At 51.7% G+C, this 11,163-nt stretch overlaps 1 protein-coding gene across 1 annotated transcript in view; it reads right to left on the minus strand.

The window, feature by feature from the left end:
• Positions 1-8,367, minus strand: part of NR2E1 (nuclear receptor subfamily 2 group E member 1) — a 31,841-nt gene extending 23,474 nt beyond the window's left edge. The window contains exon 1 of the mRNA XM_063290952.1: positions 8,343-8,367. Coding sequence (XP_063147022.1) covers positions 8,343-8,367 — 25 coding nt within the window. The remainder of the gene's footprint in view (positions 1-8,342) is intronic.
• Positions 8,368-11,163: the final 2,796 nt, after the last annotated feature.

An 11,163-nucleotide genomic window follows, 5' to 3' on the forward strand; every position in this document is an offset into this window, starting at 1 on the left:
AATCAACAGGCTGGGAGAGCATCAGATTGGGGAGATGGTTAACACTGATAAAAATGTGAAGACTCTTTCAAGGTGAGTTTGACTGGAGGTGTCTTCATGGTCATGTACTTTTCTTGGTGGCAATGCAGAAGAGGTTTGCCATTGCCACCATTTGGTGATTCCCCCCCCCCGCCCCGAGCTTCCCAGTCTGAATACTAGACCTGAGATTCCCCAGTGGTCTTCCATCCAAATACTAACCAGGCCCAATCCTCCTTAACTTTCATAGCTAAACAAAATCAGCCAGGTGCTAACATCTGCTGAGACACTACATTGATACCCTGAGTTAATTTCCAATCAATTAAGGAGGTGTACATATTTTCCCTTCCCCCTTTCTTTTTCATCTTCTCAACATCATTAGATAGGCTAGGGACATAAAGACAGCGATTTGTCCAAGATCATCAGAAAGCTTCTTGGTGAGTGGAGATTTGAAGGTGCATTTCTCCAAAACTATTTCCACACCCCAACAACTGCATCTAAACTTGTCTGTGCAGCCCAATTTAACTAATCAATCACCAATGATTTGAGTGGGATTTATTTTTAAGTAGAGTTCCTGAGGAATATGGCCTTCAGCTGTAATTGGAAAACATTTCTACCAACCTAAAAAGGATTTATTTTTAATGAAAACGAAAATATTAAATATACACTACAAAGCAATCCCTTGTACAGTATTCCTAAACACATGATGTGATGTCTGGTTAAACATCATGGTGCTTTATTTCTGTTAGGAAAAGCTGAGATAATACCTGTGCTTTGTTTCTGAGCAAATATGAACAGCCCTTTCAGCAGTGTCAAGAGTCTACACATCATCTATTCTTTTCTTCTTGACCAGAGCAAGGCTGGCAGTGCAGAAGTAACTGCTGCATCCATGACAGATTGCAGTGGGGTTCTGCTTAAAGACACCTGGCAGAGTGGCAAGGGCTCCCTTGAACAAGGCTGGTCCTACCCTTAGCCAGCAGATGTTTCTTCCCCTGAAAGGACTGCAATTATTCATTACACTTGCACCTTGCCTGCCAGAGAAGCGGAGAGCTAAGGTGTGAGATTTCCTACCTCAAGTGCCAAACTAATTTGCCATTAATACATCCTCTGTTGGTGTGTGCAATGCATGGTTTGTTTGTACAACTTGCTTACCCATAGTAAACCCTGAACTAACTGCATGAGATGGCTTTTCACCACACCTTAGACGAAAATGTGTTTCGCTAGGTTGAGTTCAGTGTATTCTGTCAGTGCAGCACTATTTTTTCTACTTTGCAGCACATGGCATAATCCACACTGACCCTTCAGGTGCCTGGTAGCATTTATACAAATTCTGCCTCCATGCCATTACCACCCTGTCCTCTTGGGAGTCGTTTTTTGTTCTCATACCACACTTCCCCCCAAATTCAGAGTTCTGTCCTCCCTCTTTCTTACCCAGGACATCCTGCCAGAAAGTTTGATTAAGTACAGAGGGCCTTTATCACTTCGTGAGTCACTACTCAAAAGAAATGTGTGGAAACAGGCCAGAGTGGCCTCTCCAGGGGCCTGCCTCCAGCCTGCCTCCTTTATGCCAGATTTGTTGGTACTGATCCTGGGTATTGTGTCAGCCTGCAGTTGCCAGCAAGGTGCTTCAGAAAGTTTTCAGGGAAGAAAAGCATGTGATATTGATAAATCCAGCTGCCTTGTCGGTGCCCAGCATTTCTCACTTACCCTGTTTGATGCAGAGGTAAGTCAGCTGAAAACCAAATGGCTGAGATCCGACAAGCTGTTGTTTCCTTAAGAGTAGCTGCTTGAATTCCTTCCTCCCCTCCCTTCCATCTCCTGAGTTTTTCCCAACCTCAGTGTTAAATCCGATAATCATTTTTCTGTTGTCTCTTACCTCCCAAGCTAATTTAGATAATCGGCTTTCCTTACTTTCCTCTAAAGAGACAGGTCCTAACTAATCCACTAGAGCCTGCCTTCCCCAACTGGAGGCCCTCAGAATAGGTTGGGCTACATTTCTCATCCACCAGGGCCATGCTATTTGGAGGCAAATGGGATGGGAATTCTCATCCATTGGTGGCCCCTGGGTTGTAGAAGCTGCTCAAGGATGGACCAATCCTGCCTTTCTGCCCTGCTTGCTTGCTGCTCCCATGTGGTTTACTGCTAGCTGATAGTAGTTGCCTACAAACCCTGGTCACTACCCAGGATTGCCTTGGTCATACTCTTCCTTAAGTAAGCAGTGTGCAGGTCATCACCTTCCCCATAGAACTGCGGGAAAGCCAAGTCCTTGGATTTCAACGCGAATAAAATACCTCCAATCCCAGTCTTCTTGATACTGCTTCTGTTGAGCCCCTTGCAACTTAGAAGCGAAATGCAAGTGATGGATGATGGACATGCTGTGCTTACTCACAAGTTGGCTGAAATGCCTGCCGTGAGACCTGCAGACAGGTGAGGATCCAGCAGCACATTGTTCAAAACATTGGCTGCTCTGAGACTGATGCTTATAGATGCTTATAGTAAGTGTGAGGGGAGCACACTTACTTCGGTGTAAGTGTGTGCCGGCCAGCGATGTCAATCAGATCCTGGCCAGAAATACTGAGAGCTCAGGCCTATTGCACAAAAAGGAAGTTGACTTGCATGGAAAGTACTATGACTGCAATTGATTGAAAGAAACCTTGATGTATTTAGGATAAGTGCCTGATAAGTAAATTTGCTTTGTGAAACCAATCCACTGTCTTGGAAGTAAGATGTCATGCACCTTATATTAATATGATTGCCAAAGAAGCCACAACTGATTGGGCCCGGAGATCGCCCTGAGCTGTAAACTTCAGTCTGTAAACCACTACTTAAGGAATTTCCACAACACTGGATGCCAAAACCAAACTAACCACATTGTGGCTTAATGCCAAGTGGGAACCCAGGCATGGAAAGCACCAGAGATGAGGGCTTGAGGATGACTTGGGAGAAAACCTCTCCTCACCCTTCCATATTTTGACGGGGTCTGGGGAGAAAAGAATCTGGACCTCTCTGGAGCCGATTCAGGTGCCATGCACTTCTTGGGCAGAGGGGTCTCTGTGCCAGCTGCCTGGGTGAATGGGAGGGCAATGACAGAAATCCAGGGGGAAATCCTGCTCTCTGGAGACTCTGGAGAAGCAGAGCTAGGCTCTGAAGCGAGGCCTCCCTAGCAGACAATGGGGACATTAGATGAAGTGTTAACTTAATGATCCCCCCCCACCAAAGGAAACTCATCTGACTGCCTCCAATCAACGCAAGCCACCGGCTTCTCCCCCAAATGTAACTCGACAGCTGCTCTTTGCAGCAGCCTGGACTGGAGGAATGGGATTAGGTGGGGCGCCTGGGGGGAGAGTCAGAAAAGAGGGGGTGGTGGTTGCTGGCCAGCCAAGTGAGGGGAGTCCTCGGGGGACCCCCCCCCCATGAAGTTGTGTCCTGTGGTAAGAGGGAGGGGTGGCTGGAAGTAGGCGTTGTCCAGGAAAGTCGGGCCAAGCCAAGCTTGGCTTCTGAAGCGCTCTAATTACACACCCTCCTTGCCACCTGCCTATTGGGTCATCAGTGACCCGTCAAAAAGGGTAGCATGGGAATTCGGATTGCACACAAAGGCTCCGGGGGAGAGCACTCGACTCCCCCCTCCTCGCCCCGCCCTCCGTCCCTCGGCAGACTTTCCACACTCGGCGGTGGGGGAGGAGAGAGCAAATTGGACAAGCAACGATGCCAGCCCCTGGTGTTGGGTGTCACCTCCGACAAACCGGGCCATTTCCTTATGCAAATCTCAGGCTCGCATTCTCGGCTCGGACTGCTTCGGATCCGCCCCGGCCCAGCCCGCCTCCACTTTCCAGCGCTACCGAGGACAAAACAATCCTGTCCGACTCCGCGCTCTAAAGCGATTTCAAAGGTTCACCTTGCTGTGAACGCTACTTAAATCGAAGTGATTTTGGTTTGAAGTATGGGGGAGACTGTCCCCCCACCAATCTCAGCTTCAATTAGCTCTACTTGAAATGGTCCGAATGGGACTTTTAGATCCGAATAAAATATCTTTAGCTAACCAGGATTTCGAAGTCCCGCCCCCCCACCCAGTCGATCTAATTCAAATGCTAGAAGACTGTTTAACATTGCGATCCAAGCTGAGAAATATTTAGAGAAATAAACGGTGCGTGTTTAACGGTTTATTTCTCTAAGCAAAGGTAGGATCGAGCTTTAAGTACATACAGTGGGAAGTACAGGAATTGGGAATCAAATTAAATTACAAGCTTATTTTCAAATATTTGTGGAGGGCCCTTCTCCCACTTTAAAAACTATCGTATGACCACACGAATTAATGTATTATTTTTATTTTTTACAGAAACATGCAACAAGAACCGTTGTGGGTGATAATTCCAAAATAACTATTTCTTTTGCCTGTGTAACATAATATCTAGAGACTCCAATTTGGTATCTGGAAGAATTAAATACAAAGATAGCCAAATAGATATATTTTGGAGTTGTTTAATTTTGGCTTGCAAACCACTTCCGGAGGATCAGGGCCAGATTCTTGCAAAACCTTATAGAATGGTCACATCGGGTCCCCTCTGAAGTAAATTCCGCTGTTTGCAGAGGCGCTTACTCCAAGGCAAGCTTGTTCGAGGAGGAAGGCTCACAATCCCGGGGCAACTTGCGGCTGCCCCTACTCAGACTGCCTCTGAAGGAAGTCTCAACAAGTCTAAGGCGGCAGGGGCTGGCTGCCCAGCGCTCCCGCAGAACGAGACTGAAGAGCGAAGCCTCGGCACAGAGAGGCAGGTGCCTTGGATCCTCTGCTTTTGAAGACCCAAGAGACCCGCCAAGGAGGCCGGAGAGGAGGTGACTGGCTGCAAAGGGCAGCAATAAAGCACATAACCATAGAAAACACTTATTGGAACAGACCGAACCGTCCACATGGATGCTGTTTTCGATTGACAAATCAGTGGCAGTTTTGCCTTTAATTTCAGGGAGGCTCTGCGTAACCTACCATAATATATTTTAATTAACAGATATTAATTTTGTTTGTATTAAACAGGCATCGTTGCCCTGATTGCATTGGTGCCCGCTGGGATTCTTCCAAACTCCTCCGGCGCTGCTTCTGTCTATCGCTCCCTGTTATCCACTCCTACTAATTGGGTGCTGTTCTGCCTCACCCCCGAGCGCCCAGAGGTTATCGCGGCAGGCGGTGGGGTTTCAAATGCCCGCAGTCTCTCTTGAATGAGCCTGTTGATTTAACTGGCGCAGGGCGGGCAAATACAAGCACACCCAGCTCGGATTCACCGACGTTCGAGGTGGGCTTTCCGAATACCCTTTTCCGCCTGCTCTCTGAACGTCACCCTTAGACGTCGCGATAAATCCGAGATCCTTGCTGGGGGCGTCCAGCCGGCCTTGGGCACCCTTCCAAACTCCCCGAGGGCCCTTCGCCGGGAGGACAGCACATGGATTCTGCCGTAAAACAAGGCACCTTCCCGCGCCCCTTCTCCAAATCTTGGCCCATTCCTCTCCGTCTTCGCTGCCTGCCTTCTCCAGCGACTCTTCCGGGCTTTGGGGATGGGGAGGTCGGTTCCTCGTCTCAGCAACGGGGGCTCTGAGGCTGAGGAAAGACAAAACGTCGGGGTGGGGGTGGGCGAAGGAGGTTGGGTTCCCTTGAAGCAGGGTCAGCCTAATACCGCTAAGCTCCGGGGAAAGGCTGGCTCGGCGCTGGGAACAGGCTCGGCGCATTCCTGGACGGGGCGTCCGGGCGGGGGGGGGGCGCTCTTTTCTGTGCTGGAGCATGGCGTAAAGCGCTCTGGCAGCTTCGATTACTGTAATTACCATCACAGGCTGCTGAAAGAAGTTGGGCGGCTCGGCGAGGACTCCGCGGCAGGGTCCCATTACCACCCAAGCAGCCAGAGCGCCGCCGACCGCCCTCCAGACTGGCGGAAGGGAAAGCGCAGCCACCCGCAGGCCCCACCCTGGGCGGCCTTGCAGAAGAGTGGCTTCCTCCTCTCCCGGGCCTCGCCTCTCCGCGGGGCATCGATCTTTCTGGGACCCAAAGCAGACTGACACCCCGCTTCCTCCTGGGATAAGTGGCTGGCCAGCCTTCAGCTCCAGAAGGGCCGCCGAATAAAGAACGCGGGGTCCAAAGCCTTGTCTTTCGCCGTGGCCATGGGATGCAGCCGCCTCCCTTTTTACGGCATTAAGACTGGGCAGCATCCACGGCTATCTCCAACCGGGCTCAGCGCTTCCGAGTAAGGCCGAGAGCCGGCAACCGACGGAGGAGGAAAGTTCCCGCGGGGCCTGGAGGTTAGCAAGTCTAGGATCCACCTTCGCGCGTGCCCTTTCATTGAGATCACCTCCTCGGAGGCGCCCCTTGCTTTCGACAGTGCCTAGTGCCAAAAAGACGGTAAACGGGAACCGCTAAGCCCGCGGCTTTAACGATAGAAGCACATTCAAGCTACTTCACTAACATAAACGGGAGCATTGGTCTTTTGAGCTTATGGGCGTCCACCGCATTGCACAGATCGCTTTCCTAAACCTTCTCGAAAGTTTCCAAGGACGGTGTGTGTGTGTTTACGAAAGATTGAATGTGGAATTGTATTTATTGCGAGCTTCCAGTTGATGAACCGGAGCGGTGTCTGTCCAGCTCATCCCACGCTCCGGCCTGCGTTGGATTTCTCCCGCGGACTCGCGCCTACCGAGGTGGACCGCGTTTCCCACTCGCTTGGGCGGGCCTGACCTTCGTGTAAGTCTCGCTGCGATTGCGGTTCCCGCCCGATCCGAGAGAAAGGAGAGTTGCTAAAACTCAGGCCCTTCGCGCCGGGCTGTCCTGACACCCCCCTCGCTGTGGGCCCACCCATTCACTCTCCTTCAGACAAGTCGGAGCGCGTCCCGAGGGCTTAGAAACGCGGCTTGGCTCCTTCCAGGTTACTTTCCAGCAAGTTTTCAAAACTTTCCCGACGGCTGCCAGTAGCAGGACCGGACGGAAATGCATCCTGGGGAGGCTGGAGGCTTCTTCTCTTTTCCAGGCCGCGCAGCACAGGAACGAGCCCCGCTGCAGTCGGTGGAACCGTCCTTACGCTCAGCCGGCGAAATGCAAGTGGGCCACGAAAGCGGCCAAGCGGAAAAGGGCGAGGGCTTCCCCGCCCTTGTCCGATGATTTTCCCCAGGAGGCTGGCCCCGCGGCCCGCACCCCGTTTCCCCCAGCGATTGATGGAGCGTGGCCTCGATCCCCTCCTCAGTAACAGAATGGAACCGCTCGCCTTCCTTTCTCGAAAAAGGCTTCGCAGACAAATGATCCGTTAACCGCTTCCTGCTTTTTCGTTTGGCCGAGATATTGTTTAAGATGCTTCTTTGCGCGATTTCTACCTCGGTCAAAAAGAGCGATTTCAGTTTGTTTGTGGCCTGAGACAAACTTCTAAGGGTCACCTCACTGGAGGCCAGAAATGCAGAATTCGAAAGAAAGTTTAGCTAAACTACATCTATACACGCGTCCTGAAAAGGCGGCACAGGGATAAAGGAATCCGGAGTTTTAAAAGCAGAACTGCACCTACGTGTTTCTCTGTTTTCCACCCTTTCCCTATCAGTAAAAAATAAAATTATGGCCACAGGAGCTCCTTCTAAACTGGCTTCGCCCATCACCTGTCACAGCCCAAATTGGATTGTGCCTGATGCTGGCTCCCTCCCGCATCACAGTCGACTTCCAAAGTCTCTTCTTGAATTTCTAGCGACTGAAGCCAACTTCTATCCACAACAGTCAATCAGACTTAAAAAAAAAAAAAGGGGGGGGGGAGGACTTTCAGTTATGAGGTGTACCCGGACTGAGGATTAAGTGAAATGTGACTTTTAAATTGTTTCTGCTTCCTTTTTCGCAGGATTATTCGGTAAGGCTGGAAATGGTGTGCAAAGTATTCCCGGTAAATCCTCTTTCAGCAGAGCCCACCCCTTCTTGAAAGGTTGTAGCATTCAACTATGGGACGTTTAGACTTCTTATTAAATGTATTAATTGCAGAGAGGGGAAAATTCCTTCTTTCTCCCTTTCTTTCCATTTCACCAACCCGTCCAATTTCAAGGGGGAAAAAGACAATCTACAACCCCACCCCATTCTTTTTCACACGGCACTTTTTTGACACCCCACCCCCACCCAGTGCGTCTGAAGTTCATTTCGGGCCCGAGCGGCCACAGCCACTACCTCCTTACAAGCCAGCCAGCCCCCAGCCCCCTGACCCTCCGCGCGTTTACTTGGAGGAAGGGGCTTACGAGAGCAACAGGATCCCAGGCTCAGTGCCCGAAACTGTCCGGCCCTGGCCCAACACGCCCGCTTTCACTGGCGGGAGACCCCGCCAAGCATTACCCACTTGTTGATCCCACCGGCTTGCTCATTCTGGGGTCCCCCGGGACGAGCGCCGCGGCGTCGCTGCCTTAAGGAGGCTCGCTCTGCAGACGGCTGCCTGCGCTGGCTTGCGGCGCCTCCGCTCGCTCCCAGCGGTGCTCCGGACGGCGCGACAGGTGCTTCAGAGCCCCCTCCGCGAGGCCGAACCGCGCATCTTTTCTTCTTCTTCCTCTTCTTCCTTCTCCTCCTCCTCTTCCTCCTCGCAATCTTCCCGAATCGCCGGGAGCGGGCGAGTGGAAACTTGGACCGATTTGCTGGTCCGGCGCTTCTCCTGGCGAGGAAAGAGCCGGAGAAAGGACTTGCACGTCTTTTTCGGGTGTGAAGAAGTGGCTCTCCACCCGGCAGGGCTTCGAAGCTCGGTAGCGGGCTGGGAGGCGGGGTGGGGGGGGAACGCGACGCCTGCAGAGGAGAAGGCAGGATTTGGGAAGCAGAAGCCGAGCTGAGCAGCGCAGTGCGCCCGAACACCGATCGGAGGCTGAAAAAAGTAAGAAAAAGCGCCGGGGGGGGGGGGCGTCAGAGGAGGAGGAGAGGGAGGAGGTGGAGGAGGAGGAGGCAGGGTCTGGTTCCCAGAAAGTGAATGGCAGCAAAATCAAGAAGGACAGGAAAAGTGAAAGGGCGCCAGAAGTTCCTCGCCCTGGGTTGACTTGGCGCTTTGAGCCTTCAGCCTGAAGCGCCTGTAATATCCCCCGGGAATTCTGACAAGCAGACAGCCGGGGGGAGGGATGGGGGAGGGGAGGGGACGTTCCCCTTGGCTTCTCTTGTCCCCCGCCCCCCCGGCCTCGCAATCCAATTCTTGGAGAGGGCTGTGACGTCAGCTCAGGCTCTGTATGAGCGAGAGAGCGAAATGTTCAGCAAATGAATGAACTTACCTGCCGCTTCTGAGCGGCAGCTTCGGGAGCTGATTCGGGGCCTTGCCCTCTGGACAGCCGGGAAAGGAAAAAATGAGCGAGAGGAAGGGAAGTTTGGGGACGGTTCCCGGAGAACGTCTTAGCGATTTCCCTTCCCTCCTGGCGGGGCGGTTGACTTGATAATCGCCATTTGCATCAGGAAGCCTCCTTCCCTCGGGACTTAAAGCGACCCCCACCCGCAAAGGCAACGGGTCGCTTCGGGCCGTGAGGGGGCGGGTTTAAAAGCCGAGGCCGTCCGAGGTAAAGGGACAGCGACCTGCGGCGAGGCTCGATGAACCCTGGCCCGGGGAGGGAGACTGAGGCAAGGTGGTTTCCCCATATTGCTCCCAGTCCCCGGGGTGGGAGGGGCTACCAGGTCCCAGCTCCAAAAATTCGCGCGGTCATTCGGTAACAGCCGCAAACAGAATCGTAAACCTCTCTTTGGTCGTCTGGGTTTTTGCAGCGCAGACTTGCTGGCCCTACCTTGCGGAAGAGCTGGAGAACGATGCCCCGCTGTCTCCAAGTCTCCCGTGATGGAGGAATACTTTTGCTCTACTTCCCAGCGAGAACTGCCTGAAAAGTGTACGCGAAGGCGCTGAGCAGCTCTTCCGTCCAGCCTGCTCCCTGCGCCCCGGCGAAGGTTTCAGACCAGCAGGTCCCTACCGTGCACTTGATGTGAGTCAGATGCCCTCTCTCAAGGCAGCCCTTCTTCTTTTGGCCGCTGCTATGCCAAGTAAGGTAGTATGTTGGCGACCAGAATCAGTCTGGCCTGGCTGTAGGGCTGATTGTGAGGGTGGCTAAGGTAGTGGGAAGGTCCCCAAAGCTCCCTAAGGTCATTTCCTCACTGGCGGTTTTACAGCCTCGTACAGCATCACCAGCCCACAGCAGGTGGCAGCACCTAATCGCTCATGGCTGATCTTGAAAAAGCTAAGTAGGGTTGGACTTGGTTAGTACTTGGATGGAAGACCAGCAGGAAATGCCACCACTATGGGCTACACTAGGAAGTCAAAAGAAACCACTTCCTTACTGTTGCTATCATGGTTACCCACCTAGTCGCCAAATGTCCAGCTCTCTTTGGGAGACTTTCCTCACAACGTTGCCAATCCAGCTATGCTTAGGGCCCCATAAAGGCCTTCGGTACTGATTGCTGGGTCATGGATAAATCCTAGAAGGAAATGTTTTATGTTAGGATTTCCATGAGATCCTCAAACAGACTGGTCACCAAGCTTCCATCAACCATTTTACCTAGAACTTCTCACTAGATGAGGAGTCAGTGAAAGCCCACCCTGCTGCAGGGGTGTGTTCATCAGTTGTATGTGTAACGTACACACGTAGACAGTTGGGTGCCCAAAGTGATAACATAAGCACGAACAATTATATGAGTAACTCTCTTTCCCAAGACTTCAACACTGTGTTTTTAGAGAATAAGTGAGACCTGATAATGTATCCAAACAGCATATGCTTAGTTCTTCCTCATCTAGTGTCCTGGAGATAGTTGAAGCTATAAATTCCATCTCTCTGGCCAGCATTAGCCATGATGATAGAATGTTAGGGAAACTGCAGTCCAGCATAAGGTCATACTGTGATTTCACACACAAGCAAAATGCTTAAGTGATGGGCCCAAGAAACAGGGAGCTGAACCATTAGGAACGGTTCATATTGTTTGGAGCTGGGGAGTATAATCTACAGAGCTCCTGGAGGCCCTAGATAAGGTTTCCAGAACTTCTGAAATTCTGTCTCCCGAAGGGTAATTTTTAAGGTGACCAAAGACAATTTAGAGGAAAGACCTCAGTGTCAGAGAAACAGAATCTCTCCTCTCGACTCAAATTTCCTGATCATGCTTTCTCAATTATAGTTTAACTCGAGTTGCAGCATTCAGGATGAACACCCAGCGGACAA

This window comes from Candoia aspera, chromosome 1 (genome assembly GCF_035149785.1).
Source record: "Candoia aspera isolate rCanAsp1 chromosome 1, rCanAsp1.hap2, whole genome shotgun sequence".
In the NCBI taxonomy this organism is placed as follows: Eukaryota; Metazoa; Chordata; class Lepidosauria; order Squamata; family Boidae; genus Candoia; species Candoia aspera.